At 42.3% G+C, this 14,908-nt stretch overlaps 1 protein-coding gene across 2 annotated transcripts in view; it reads left to right on the forward strand.

Moving 5' to 3' along the window:
* The window catches only part of LOC127660463 (collagen alpha-1(XXI) chain-like), a 155,569-nt gene that overhangs the window by 10,045 nt on the left and 130,616 nt on the right, over positions 1 to 14,908 (forward strand). For both annotated transcript variants that reach the window (XM_052150713.1, XM_052150714.1), the window contains exons 5-7: positions 5,558 to 5,723; positions 5,819 to 6,047; positions 14,668 to 14,841. In XM_052150713.1, the coding sequence (XP_052006673.1) occupies positions 5,558 to 5,723; positions 5,819 to 6,047; positions 14,668 to 14,841 (569 nt within the window). The remainder of the gene's footprint in view (positions 1 to 5,557; positions 5,724 to 5,818; positions 6,048 to 14,667; positions 14,842 to 14,908) is intronic.

Consider the following 14,908-nt stretch of genomic DNA (forward strand, 5'->3'; position numbering starts at 1 on the left):
TTTTGTTGGGCTCCATCCTATGACATATTTTTTTTCTTGTCTGTTCCATGCACACACACTCTTCAAAAAACCTGTTAGAACGGCACTTATGTTTACATGGCCACATAAGCAGCTATCTCCGTGTGATACCTAGGTGAGTTAAACCGTTTCTCTTGATCCCTTAAATGGCGTAAGGAAATCTGCGTTCTCATTTACATGAAGATTCAGAATGCTGCTTTCTGCAAAAACCCTGGAATAAACTACTTACTCTTAAGTGCATGTAAACGTGGTCAACCTGTTTTGTCTGAATGTCCAACCATAATCTTCAGCACTACCGCTAAAGTTTACTTGGCACTAAACTCACAAAACAAACAGTCTCACAGGCCCATCTGAGCTTCATCATTAAATGGGAACAAGCAGAGCAGATTTTCTGCTCTTGGAATTATCCACATTGAAGCAGACATTACTAATAAATTGTGGATATCTTTGTGGGTCGAAAGAAAAGGCGTTTAATACTAGGTAGGACAGCTGTATAACTTTTTAGGCTATGTCTCAGTGAATGGTTGCATCTTTTGGTTCCAGTAGAGTAATGAAATTTTCTTTTAAAAGGCTGGTAAGGTAACATTGTTAGTAGGATATAACTTCATGTAAGCATGTTTCTTCCAGCTACATTTTGTTTTTATCAAGTGGCTATGTGGTTTTGAGTAGAGCTGACCTAACTTGTGTGCCTGTCTGTAGAGAGGTGCACTACGCCACTGTGAAGTTGTTTCTCTTACAGTATGTGCTGTTGAAACACATTTAATTAAATAATCACATATTTTGCTAATCAATGGGTAAAGTGTTTTATGAGCAATTTTCTGTGTGCATTATAGGGCTGGGCTATGTGTAAAATATATTTTCACAATATTTTTTAGAACAAATATCATGATATCCAATTACATCATCCTATCGCCTCATTACTGCAGTACAAAAAAATGACTGGATTGGTCTGGGCTACCCTAGTGCAAATGTCAAGCAAATTACAGGTCTAGTGACATATGCATAACTGTTCAAGTATACAGACAACAAAACTATAAAAATACCAGCGATCACTAGGAAAATTGTCAAACCATATATTTTCTTAATAGTCTGTTTATTCACGACATCTCTGCTCAATCTAAATGTTATTATTATGCTTTACACAGAGTTTGTAGGGATAATATCCTTATTATCGCTAAGGGAAGGTGTTAAGGAAAGCAAAGCGGAGCTGGTATAGTTAGAACAATCAAGGAGTAAATTGCGTCATCTTCTGCCTTTGGATATCACCATAAGCACAACATATAATGTACATCTGATCTGCACCAAAAGCTATGAGTAAACAATGTAAGATGCATACATGGCGGCAAAGTATTCCATGTTGTTGTGCCTGTTGCGTCGTCTCGGTGTTGAGAAGCTTGTTAGCCAACTTCTTCGACACGCTTGTTGAGAACTTTGTTTGTCAACTTCTTCGACATGCTTGTAGAGAACTTTGTTAGCTAACTTCTTCGACAAACTAATATGACACAAAAGGTTAACCGGAAACCATCTATCTCACTTTCAAAACACGGGACGAGACCGGCTCAAACCGGAGATTGTAAAATTTTGCGAAGGTACTGGGTGTTGCCCAGCACGCTGCTCTGCAGATGACTGCTATAGAGGTGCCATTGGCCAGTGCCCACGAGGATGCCACACTACTCGTAGAGTGTGCTTAAATCCGCAAGGGGGCGGGCACGGCCTGGGTCTGGTAGGCCAACGCAATGGCGTCCACGATCCAGTGGGCGAGCCTCTGTTTGGAGACAGTTTTCCCCTTAGTCCACCACAGCAGACAAAGAGCTGCTCAGAGCATCTAAAGCTCTGCGTGCGATCCAAATAGGTGTGCAAAGCATCCACCGGACACAGCAAGGCTAAGGCTGGGTCTGTCTCCTCCTGATCCCTGAAAGGGGTCGTAGGAACCTTGGGCACATAGCCCGGTCAGGGTCTCAGGATGACATGAGAAACTGCCTGACCGATCTCCTGGCAAGTGTTGCTGACAGAGAATGCTTGCAGGTCCCCAACCTCTTGATGGAAGTGAGGCCCGAGAGGACAACGGAGAGATCCCATGAGGGGAACAGGCATGGCCTAGGAGGATTCTGCCTCCAGGTACCTCTAAGGAACCTGATGATCAGGTCGTGTTTACCTAACGACTTACCATCCACTGCGTTGTGGTGAGCCGCTATGGCATACATAAACCTTCAAGTTGGAGGGGGACAGCCGCCCCTCCTGCCTCTCCTATAGGAATGAGAGCACTGAACTGACTACGCACCTCTGTGGGTCTTCAGATCAGGAATTACACCAATTTGCGAATAAGTGACACATTAGGGCATAAAGCTGCCTGGTAGAGGGAGCTCTGGCTTGAGTGATTGTGTCAACAATGGCTGGTGGTAGACCGCTTAGAACTTCCATATCCTGTCCAAGGGCCAGATGTGGAGGTTACAGAGGTCTGGGCGCGGATGCCATAGGGTGCCACGTCCCTGAGAAAGAAGGTCCTCCCGTAGGGGAATCCGCCAGGGAGGTGCTGTTGCGACAAATTTCGAGTGGGCCAGTAAGGGGCCACGAGAGTGACTTGTTCCTCATCCTCCCTGACCTTGCGCAGGACTTGTGCAAGTAGGCTCACTGGGGTAAATGCGTACTTGCATAGTCCCCGGGGACAGCTGTGTGCCAGTGCATCTGTGCTGAGGGAGGCTTCAGTCAGAGAGTACCAGAGCGGGCAGTGGGTGGATTATTGGGAGGCAAACAGATGTACCTGTGCTCTGCCGAATTGACCTCAAATTAGCTGGACCACCTGAAGGTGGAGTCTCCACTCTCCGCTGAGCATTACCTGCCATGACAGCACATGCGCTGTGGCATTGATGTTGCCCAGGACATGAGTGGCGTGCAGCAAACTCAGCCACTGCTGACTCCAAAGTAGGAGATGGCACGAGTTGTGACAAGCAACGAGAGCGAACACTGCCTTGGCAATTTATATACGCTACTGTTGCTGTGTTGTCTGAGCTTATCAATACGTGCTTGCCACGGATCAGTGGCAGGAATCTGCGCAGGGCAAGTAATACAGCCAGCAACTTTAGGCAGTTGATGTGCGAACCCAGCCTTGGCCCTATCCAGGAACCAGTGGCTGCGTGCCCATTGCACACGGCGCCCCAGCCCAACTGGGATGTGTATTGTAGTAAGTACGATGCGTCTGAAAACCTGCTGTTGGGGGACTCCTGCCCGTAGAAAACAGAGGTCAGTCCAAGGTTTGAATAAGTGATGGCAGGGAGGGGTAAGGGGCACACGGTATGTGCCATGGCACCATGCCCATCTTGGGACTCAAGTCTGAAGCCAGTGCTGTAGCAGTCTCATATGCATCAACCCGAGTGGCGCAGAGGATGCCATATGGCCTAGGAGCATCTGAAATTGTTTCAGTGTAGCCGCTGTGCCCGGTCTGAACATACTCACTGTCATTGAGACAGAGTCTAACTCCATGCCGAGAAAAGAGATGCTCTTAACCAGGGAGAGACCCAAAGCCCTAAACGGCTTCAGGTCCCTGTGTGCACAGAACAACTGTCAAGAGTGTGCTAGGATTAGCCAGTCATCGAGGTAGCTGAGTATGCGAATGCCCACTTCACTTTACGTCCTTCAGGTCTACCGCCGCAAACCAATCTTGATGCCGGATGCATGTCAGAATGCGTTTCTGCATCAGCATCTTGAATGGGCGTCTGTGTAAGGCCCGGTTCAGACCTTGCAGGTCCAAGATTGTCTGCAACCCACCACCTTTCTTGGGTATGATGAAGTAGGGGCTGTAGAACCCCTTCTCCATCTCGGCTGGAGAGACAGGCTCCATCGCTCCCTTGCTCAGAAGGGTTGCGATTTCCAAACGCAGAGTGGAGGCATTTTCATCCTGCACCGAGGTGAAGCGGACTCTGCTGAACAGGGCAGGCGCCTGGCGAACTGAATCACGTAGACAAGTCGGATGGTCCTGGCCAGCCACTGCGATGGGTTGGAAAGTGTAAGCCACTCGTCCAAGCTCCGGATGAGGGACACTAAGGGGGCAATTATGTGTGACGTACCTGGAGGTGAGGCAAACAAAGAAAAGGAAACAAAGGATTCTCCACCTGGCCCTCCACCTGGGGACGGAGTGGTCTGAACACCAGCTCCGTGGCAGATGTCTCTCTCCCTGGTTTGCCTGTCTCAGGAGCGCTTTGGATCCTTCCGGGTCTGGGGGGTGGTTTATGAGAAGGGGAGCTCTATGCTGGGGCTGAGAGCCGTTCCCGGTCTGGTGCAGAGCTGCCAGGGGTTTTACCGCTGCATGGGGATGCCCTCGGCGAGCAGACGGGGTGCGGGATCTTGAGCCATGGCGGGGAAAGATGTGTTGGATGTCCTCCATCTGTTTATTCACCACTGAAAACTGCTGGGCAAAGTCCTCAACAGTGTCAACCTACAGGCCTTGGAGGAGAGTGATGGTCGATCCCGCCAGGTGGCAGTGTTTTGCGGATAGACCGATCATCTAGCCGCGAGGGCTAAGGGGAGGACAGGGAGTTCCAGTCTAGCCCCACACTCGTGGCAGCCTAGGCAAGCATAGCGGACAGCTCGGCATCGGCCTCAGACTGTGCTGGCACACCCAAAGGCGCTAGCCCAGTCAAATCGGAGTCTGCCAAGATGCTTTCCGTTGCGGTGTGAAACTCTCATCCAGCTCGGGGGCTCCGAACATCAGACTGGCCATAAGCTAACCGGTCTCATCTCGGAAATGAACATGGGCAGACGAGCATGCTGGGGAATGGGTGGTCCGTGTGGATTTACCCGGCGAAACCGCGGCCATTAAACTCTTGCAATATCACGTGGGGGGGGGCTTTCACCGCAATGTTGCCATGGTCATGTTCTCACTACGAGAACATGATCATGGCAACGTTGGGGGTGAAAGCCACCACAAACCATCCACAAAAGCTGCCTCAGTGTGATCTCAGCCCAGACATGTGAGGCAGCACCCATGGACGTCAGAAGCGGAGAGGTAACGACCGCATCCAGGAATGACACAAATACGGAAGGGCACCTTGAGAAAGATGCATCTTTAAAAAGACATTCAATGGCAATGTGTACTCTTTTAGAGGGCTGTCGAAGCACCCAGTGGTGTAGTCTGCACTTGCATGCAGAAGAAGAGAAAATATCTCCAACAGCGTATGCTGTTATAGTGGTGAGTATAACAGCAGTGGGTTTACTCAGCTTGCTGAAACACAACCGCTTGGCCTTGAAGATAAAATCTGTCTGAACAGACTCACGCTTCCCTCCTTTTATACCTGTATGTCTGGGGGAGGGGCATGCAAATTATGTTCACCAATTCTCATTGGCCTTTTCTCAAAGATAAGCGGTAACTGAGGCTCTCAAGAGAGACCCCTAGTGTCACTACATCGACACAACGTTGAGTGAGTGAAAGAAGGGGAATTTTTGCATCGATAATTGACTTGTTGGTTGATTGGCTAACCTTTCTGACACATCCCTAGCTGTAGTGTAATAATTTACTTTGTTTTCTCTCTTTAATGTGCCATAGAAACTGTATGCCCATCAAGGATTCCAATTGATTCTCGAGATGAGAAGGGATTTGACATTCTCCTTCATCTCAACTTGGCCAAAAAAGCCAAAAAGACGCAAGGATCATTTTATGGCAGCAAAGCATACCAGGTGACATCCCGAGTTGACCTGAGTGAGAGCACTAGGTAAAAGTATTTTTGGTATGAATTGTTGCTGTTCTTTTGCACCATCAAAATACTCTGTTTGAATTGAAAAAGTGTCTTCATCTTAATGTCCGTAGGATGTTATTTCCAGGCGGACTTCCACCATCCTACGTTTTTGTGGCCACTCTAAAGTACAAAGGCTCTGTGATTATGGAGAAGTGGGATCTGTGGCGGATACAGACTAAGGATGAGACGCCTCAAATGGCAATTACTCTAAATGGACTAGACAGAACAGTGATATTCACCACCACCAGCAGTACACCAAGTGGAACTCAAACTGTGGTCTTCACTAAGCCACCTGCAAGGGTAAATACACAACATGACAGAAGAATACTCCAAACAACTCCTGATCTCCATGACCTATTCAGAACTTATATTTTGTTAACACTTGTCAACATTAGTCAACTGCTGTATCTACATCAATTTAGAAATGTCCATTTGAAAATGAGAATATAGGAACGAAATACCTGCTGAAAAACCAGCATATGTTTAGGGGTGGTAATCTACACTGATAAGCCAAAAACATTATGACCACCTGCCTAATATACTGTTGGTCCTCCGTGTGCCGCCAAAACAGCACTGACTCGCCAAGGCATGGACTCTACAAGACCCCTGAAGGTGTCCTGTGGTATATGGCACCAAGACATTAGCAGCAGATCCTTCAAGTCCTTTATTTTATGAGGTAGAGCAGCAGTGAATCATACCCAGATAGCAATAAGTCGGCGGGCCGCTGGCGGTGCTCCGGCGGCAGTAGAAGCGGCAGAATGGCGATATCGCAAACACGTTTGACGGCGCACCGCCGGAGGCAGCCGCTTTTTAAAAGCGGCAGCCGCCTTCCTACCACCTTCATTCCGCGGCCGGCCCGCTGGCCATCCGCTGTTATATCGAAGGCGGACCTTCCGCGGCAAACGCTTTTTTCGAGCGATCTGCCGCCGCTTATTGTATATATATATATATATATATATATATATATATATATATTTATAGCATGCAGTTTATCAAGAATAATGATTGATCAAACCAGACAAATTTCCATTTGGCGTTTTAATTCCACATTTCAAAGTAGGCTACAGTAACTGTCATTGAAACAAGATGTCAGATCACTGAAATATAAATAACAGAAAAATACAAACATTATATACACACACACACACACACACACACTAAAGAACATGCAGGTTTCCAATTCAATTTTGGTAAAAAAAATAAATATTTTTTTTTTAAAAAACACTACTGTAACACTTTAATAATTGTTAATAATATAAAGAGGTCTGCTCTGGGATGAAAAGAATTACCAGTAAACATAAGCAATGAGGATATTTGGTACCAAAGAAAGTGCAGGATACCAAATAAATTGAGGTATAACATCATATTTACAAGTCATTTCTAACAATAGGTTAAGTGGTAATAATTTAGAGTAAAGCTATGGAGTAGAATATACCATTATAACTGCAATGCTGACCTGTGGCACAAGGATTTACAAGCTATATTTAACAATAGAATAACAGTTAAGCACTGTGATGGAATGAAAGTAGAATTTTTGGTACTAGTTAATGTGCAATATCAAGTATCAGTGGTATGAAATAGGATTTACAAACTATAATAGAATCGTTAAGCACTGACGAAATTAAATAAGCCAATACTAAAGTCACGGTAAGTAGAATATTTGATACCAGATAATGTGCAAATATCAAGTATTAGATGTATAATCTAGGATTTACAAGCTATATTTAAAAATAGAATAGTTAAGCACTGTAACAATGAAATAAGCAGCAAATTGTATATGAAATAATTGAGATCTTTGGTATCAAGGAATGTGCAGGATAACAGGTATAATATACATTTTGACATTCAACATACACATGACAACAAGTGGGAATAAATATAATTAACAGCAGAAAATCTGGCTGTAGAGAACACAGCCAATCAGAATGTCTGGAGAGGTTGGGGACTGCGTGGCGTAGTGGGCTAAGAATCACCAGTTTTCCCCGACCTCCAGAATGAGGCAGTGCAAATTGGCATATCTTCAGTGATTCCTCGTGCGCCTGTATAAAAGGACAAACCATCCCATATTCATCCAAGGAGCTGCCCTCAAAGCAGGGTCACGAGAGAAAAGAAAAAAAAAAAAAAAGCAATTTCCACAGTGAACAGTGTGGATTGGGTGAGTGTAGTCTGACACTTTTAGCAGGCTTTTTTAGGGGTCTTGATGTTACTGACTGCAGGATAAAGAAAGGGTTCCAGTTGTCAGTGATGCTGGGGTGTCAGTAGTCAGCCTAGGTTTAAGGGGTCGGCTGTGGGTCCCTCTCAGCTGTGCGGCACCTTTTTCCACCTTCATGTTCAGATGCTCCTTTCAGGTAATGCATAACGTTAACCTGGATCGCCTCATCAGTGGCATCCTGGGTTGCCGGGTTCTTCCGGATGGCTCCTGTAGAAAATAAAGGTCTGTCATTCCATTTGAATGGAATAAGGTCATACACATCTACTTAAATATAAAAAAAATATCCAACTTACTTTGAACAATGGTCTTCAGGAACATGTCTCTAAAACATGCTTTATCCCCTACACCAGTCCAGGTTGTATTGATGGAAAGGTGATTAGAGAAGATACTCTGAAGCATTCGCCACACGGTTGTCTTTAGGTCCCTCCCACATTTGATTGCCAAAAACTGAAGCTGAAAATACAAAAAAAACATGTTACAAATTACATTTCTCTGAAGCTTCTCATAAATTTAAAATGTGACAGGCTGTGGATTCAGACTATAGAATATGCAGTGTACGATCTTAATTTTACTTTTTAGATTACCCTATGGCGTTATAAACGAAATCGGCACACTTACAAATCGTTGCTGGAGCTCTTTATCCTGCCTCAAACTGTTGTCAAGCAACGCCAAATCTTCCTGGGTGTCTAGGGGGGAGTAACAGATCCCCTGGCAGGGATAACTCTCCAACAGACACATTGGCACTGAAATGTTGCAGCATAGCATTTTGTTGTCCATGCTACGCACAACATCGCCAAACTCTCCAAGATGTCGCAGCATTAGGGTTTGATCTGCACCTACAGGGGTTCCCAGAATAAAAGAATAAAATAGTCAGTCCTGGTCCTTCAACTACTAAACTATGACATTTATATCTAGGTCTACTACATGTACAGGTGGCCCCAGTGGGAATTAAACCAACAACCACAGGTGTTGTTTGCAAGTTGTACCTGATTGCCCAGTGTGAGCAAACGCCTTCAACATTGTCCCAACTTGCTTCACCTCCTGAAGTGAGCCGCTGTCATCTGGGAAGTAACAATATATTGATTAGCAATACACTAAATATAATAGTAATATAATATAACCACAATTATCATACCAGTAACTTTCCCTGTAATTTCTATCCACAGTATGTTAAGCATGGCATACAAGTTCATAATGAAGAACCCTTATGATAACATCAATTTCATTTTTTTTCTTTGAAGCAGAATATTTGTTTGTAAAAGAGGAGGAAAAAGAAAATAATGAAATATTGGTATACAGATTTTGGTTGATATATCATAATGTACAGTGAATTTTGCTATTGTTATATCCCTACTCACCTGAAGGATGGATAGATCAGGCAAATCTCCAGTCAGGCCTTTGTAGCGAGTATGCTCCTTTGAATAACACTTTCATGAGTGGGAAGTTGCATATCCACAGGTATTTTAATTCAAACATGCAACATATTGTAATAAATCTACAATATTCAGCCTCGGTTGTTGCTCTACACTTTTATTATATTAAATACTTATTTATATAGCTTGCTCACTGTATAATCATGATAGCCTAATACTTATAACACAAGATTGCATCTTAAACGAATGACTGAGTTGAAAACTTGAATAAGAATGCATTTTATACAGAGGGGACCAGCTAGGGAAACTTACCTGCCTACAATAACTGTTTTCATTTGATTTGAGTTACATTAAACATGAATAACCTTAGCCGAGTCCCCAGGAACATCGGGCTATTAAAGTAACAAGCCTACAACTGCGGTCTTATCAATTCTAGCTTCACCATACACTCAAACTGTGAGGTTTATCTGCTTTCCTCGTGGACCTGTAGCACAATGCCCTGACAGTGACTTCACCTGTGCCCTGATCTTTATTAGAAACTGAGAGGAGAGCAAGTTAATATAATTTATATCACAATTATCACAAAAATTAACAAACAGTCTGCTTTAAAACTAAGAAAAAATAAGCTTCTATACTAACCTTACATAAAAAATGAACACGTGGCGAACTAGCTTAGCCGCTATCTGCCGGCACACCACATTAGATTAAAATACTTACCCTTGTAGTTGTGCAGATAACTCGATATGTAGAGTTTAAAGCCCTTGTCCCTCTTGCTTGTCGGAGCAGGGGACCAGACATCAACAATGCGATGAACATCGCTGATGCGTATTTTCGGAAGATTCTGGAGACATCGAGTAAAAACAGACATTTTGGGCGACGCGCAAGTAAACCGGAAACAGATATGTTGACAGCGGAACTTCACAGTTCAGTCTTTGTAATGTGTTTTAGCAATACATTTTTAACATTTATAATGCGTTTAGATTTTTTATTGCCTTTACAGGGACTTTAACACTTTCTTAAACATTTGTACAGGTCATAATTGCAAAACCTGTAAAAGGCAAAATAAAAATAAAAAATTGAGGTTGGAAAAAATGTAGACATAAACGAAATTTCTGCGCAACTGTGAAACCAGAGGATAATTTCGCTTTTTCATTGAGTTTATCCTTCACGTCAAAACAGGGATTTTCATGTTTATGATAGATATCTACAGTGGCCGAGAGAGCTCAACGTGCTGCAACCTAAAGAAGACGCATGCAAATAGAAAAAAACGCATGCAAAAAGAAAAAAAACGCATGCAAATAGAAAAAAAACGCATGCAAATAGAAAAAAAACACCAGCAAATTAAGAACACATCTTCATCAGTTTCACAGCACACGTGTACTCCAAATACACACAACACAATCAAATACAGAAACGTGCTGCAAGAAACACAGACCACAACGGAAATGTTTCCGGGGGAACCAAATAAGTGACGAACCCGGCTGGGACGTGCTTACAGCAAAGAACTGATATTGACAAGAAGTGAAAGCCTATATATATATTTTTTTTATAAATAAACTATAATATTAAAATAATATTGTAATATATTGTATATAGAAATAATATTATAATATTATATTATATTATACTTTTTTATAGTTCTTCTACTCTTTGCTTACAGCTCAAAATTCTACTTTATATTATTTTATTTATTTTAACTTTTTTTTTCCCCTCAAAACATACAGAGATTATTTTTTATGACATACAACTTGTATACAATATACAAAATGTATTAACAATATGTTCAATGTCATCAGAAATGAGAAAAGAACAATGAGCTGAAAACTAAAATAAATAAAAAAGATAAAGAAGAACATGAAGGAAAGATATTAGTCTTTACATCATTTACACCAGAGCCATTCTCTCCATGGCTCTGAGTTACACTATACAAATTGTTTCATGTTATGTTTAAATGTTCATAAAGAAAAGTTTCATAAGAAGGTGTAGGTAATGTAGGGTCCAATGTTTTAAAGTTGAGACACTGACACACGGATATATAAAACGCATATTTTAACAGTTTTTTTGTAAAGTAAAAATAAATTTATTTGCAACCGTTATGTTAACAGCATTATATTTATGTCCTCAGAACAGCTATTCAGCTGATGGACAACGTGCTGCGTTGTCATGGGAACATCCCAGGTGAAAATAATTACGTTGGAAGTTGTCTTTCATTGCTCCCTTCATCAAGTGCGTTCCAAACGGCTACATAAATGGCACACTAGTGTCATGCTCACTCCAAAGTCCCACTTGAAGAGCTCTGCCGTCTGCCCTTTGAAGGGAGTAGGGCATAGGGATGCTCACGTGCAATAAGCACGTCCCAGCCGGGTTCGTCACTTATTTGGTTCCCCCGGAAACATTTCCGTTGTGGTCTGTATTACTTGCAGCGCGTTTCTATATTTGGTTGTGTTGTGAAGTTTTGCAGCGTGTTTCTGTATTTGGTTGTGTTGTGAGCTTTTGCAGCGCGTTTCTGTATTTTGTTGTGTTGTGAGTATTTGGAGCACACGTGTGTTGTGAAACTGATGAAGATGTTTTCTTAATTTGCGGGTGTTTTTTTATTTGCATGCGTTTTTTTCTATTTGCATGCGTCTTCTTTAGGTTGCAGCACGTTGAGCTCTGTCGGCCACCGTAGATATCACCATGGTTGCAAATTAATAAAAAAAATTAAAGTATACCCGAGATTTTGGCCATGTTGCAGATGTCTTTCACTGTTCACTGATAGTCAGGCATTCGTGAAAAGTCTAACTTCATCAATTTATTCTGCTAAATTGTTCATACCATGAATTAAATATCTATTTTAAAACCTAATCAGAATCATAAAGATATTTATTGCCAAGTAAGTTTTACAAAAGGAATTCTTTTTGGTTTATTGGTGCATGTCTCAAATGTGCAGCAATCAAAGAAATGTAAACAATTTTCAAGTGCATAAAATAATTCAAAATATTTTACATATATTACTGTATAATCGCTTCAGAGTTTCAAAGTAATTTAAATGTAATTTCCTAAACCTTACCTTATCATGGAATCAAGAGTCAAGACTCTGTTATAAACCCTAATGGCTTTGGAGCAAAAAATAATAATAGCCAACATGGCTGGTCAATTTTGAGAGTAGAAATCCTTGTATTTCAAAGCGGCTTGCCGCCAGCCGCCCGCGGTCGATCAGCCCGAGGCAACTGCCAGAGAAAATGAAGCGGGCGGCCCGCCAGCTTTTCGCGGGCGGCATGTCGCAAGAAATGGGAGCGACGAATTCGGCGGCAAACGTTTCATCCCCGCCAGTGGGACGCACCTATAGCCGACAGCTTAGGGACGGCGGCAAAAAGAAGCCGTGCAGATATTTTTTGCTATCTGGGTACTTGTTGGTCCAGCACAGGAATTTGGAGTCCAGGACAACACCTTGAACTCTTCATCATGTTTGTCAAACCATTCCCGAACAATGTGGGCTATGTGGCATGGCACATTATCCTGCTGAATGAAGCCACGCCATCAGGAAATACCATTGCCATGAAGGGATGTACCTGGTCTACAACGATGTTTAGGTTGGTGGCAGGTGTCAAATTGACGTCCACATGAACGCTGGACCCAGGGTTTCCCAGCAGAACATTTCCCAGAGCATCACACTCCCTCCACTGGTTTGTCGTCTTCCCACAGTGCATCCTGGTGCCATCACTGACCCAGGTAAATGACGCACATGTACACGGCCGTCCACGTGAAGAAGTAAAAGAAAACTCATTGGGCCAGGTGACCATCTTCCACTGCTCCAAGGTCCAGTTCTGACGCTCGTGTGCTCATTGAAAGCTCTTTCGACAGTGGACAGGAAACTCATCATGGACACTCTGACCAGTTTTCGGCTACGCAGCCCCATACCCTGCAGTGTGCTATGCACTGTGTGTTGTGACACATTCCTCCCATAACCAACATTAAAATCTGTCACTAGTGCCACAGTAGATCTTTTGTCAGCTCAGACCAGAGAGGATAGCCCGTGTTGCCCTTGCGATCAATGAGCCTTGGGGGCGTAACACCCTGTTGCACCCTATTTCGGTTTGTGGTTTGTTCCTTATCTGACCACTGTCAGTAGGTACTCACCACTGCAGACCGAGAGATGCTCTGACCCAGTTGTCTGGACATAACAATTTGGCCCTTGTCAAAGTCGCTCAGGTCTTTACTCCTGCCCATCTCTCCTGCATTCAACACATTGACTAGAACTGATCATATTTTTTTTATCTCAACAATTTCCATTTACAAAATTTTACAGCAAAATTACATGCATTGTCTTTTTAAATATATTAAAACATTTTACGAATATTTTATAGTAACTACTCGTTAACCAATTTACTTTTTTTATTGTAGCATTTTTACAGTCTTTTACTGTTAAAATGACAGAATTTGTTTACAGTGTATGTACTGTAGATTATGCAGTTAGTGTCACTATTTTAAATTCAAAGCTGGTGATGTGTTAAAAGTCTTCTAATTTATGTTTGTGCATGGCACAGTTTACTCTTGTTCATCTAGTTAATGCTGTTTAGAATATCGGGCTGTTTAATACATTTTAAAGTTGTTTTTTTTAAACAATGAGGTTGTAATAATGGTAACTGATGGCTTCAACAAAGGCATATACCATCGATGAACAACCTTTGAGCTCATGGCAGGTCTGTCTGTAAAGGTTCAAAAGTTATCATTGAAAATCAATCTGTCTATGGAAAAACATTATAGGATTTTTACTTCCAGAACCAGATTGTTGTGCTCTATTGAGCAGTGCTGATAATTGGTGCATTAGCGGGTACCGCAGTTTCGTTCCACTTTTGCTATGTTTGCCATTTGATATTGCTGAACATAAAACAGCAGTGAATAATCGAAGAGAGAGAGAGAGAGAGAGAGAGAGATGGCCAACTCTGTAGTCACACCAGTGCAAACTATAACGAAATGCAGTGCACTGGTGAGAAAAATGGTCGCAAATCCTGATCTGTTGCTGGAATTTGGACATAGAAAGACTGAATGGATTTTTAAATATCATAAACCTGGTCTTTTCAGTTTAATGTGCATTCTCACTTTATGGTGGGACTCCTTTGTATTCAAATTATGAGCAAAACCAAAGACTACAATGCGGTTTGAGTGTCGCTGAGTATTACTATGTTCATTATTTTATGAATAAATTTGAAGGTCAACATAAATCCTGATTTTACAGTGCAAATGCTACTGAACAATAGTTCACTAAGATCTTTATCAAGTGCAATTTCAGGTGTTCAAGTGAATTATATCTAAGCCACCTTCAGCATTTTGCTTTGTTTTATGTGTGTTACAGAAACTTTTTGATGAAAAATGGCATCAGCTGCGTCTTCTAGTTACTGAAGAAGATGTAACACTGTACGTTGATGATCTGGAAATTGAAACCTTGACATTGGAGCCTCCTGATGGTATTTTTATTAATGGAAAAACACAGGTTGGAAAGTATGTCACCAAAGAAACAACTGTACCAGTAAGTAATTGAATGAGTTCTTGGACTATCACTGTAATGTATATTCTGTTTTTATTATTATATTATT

Source organism: Xyrauchen texanus, chromosome 20 (assembly GCF_025860055.1).
Source record: "Xyrauchen texanus isolate HMW12.3.18 chromosome 20, RBS_HiC_50CHRs, whole genome shotgun sequence".
In the NCBI taxonomy this organism is placed as follows: domain Eukaryota; kingdom Metazoa; phylum Chordata; class Actinopteri; order Cypriniformes; family Catostomidae; genus Xyrauchen; species Xyrauchen texanus.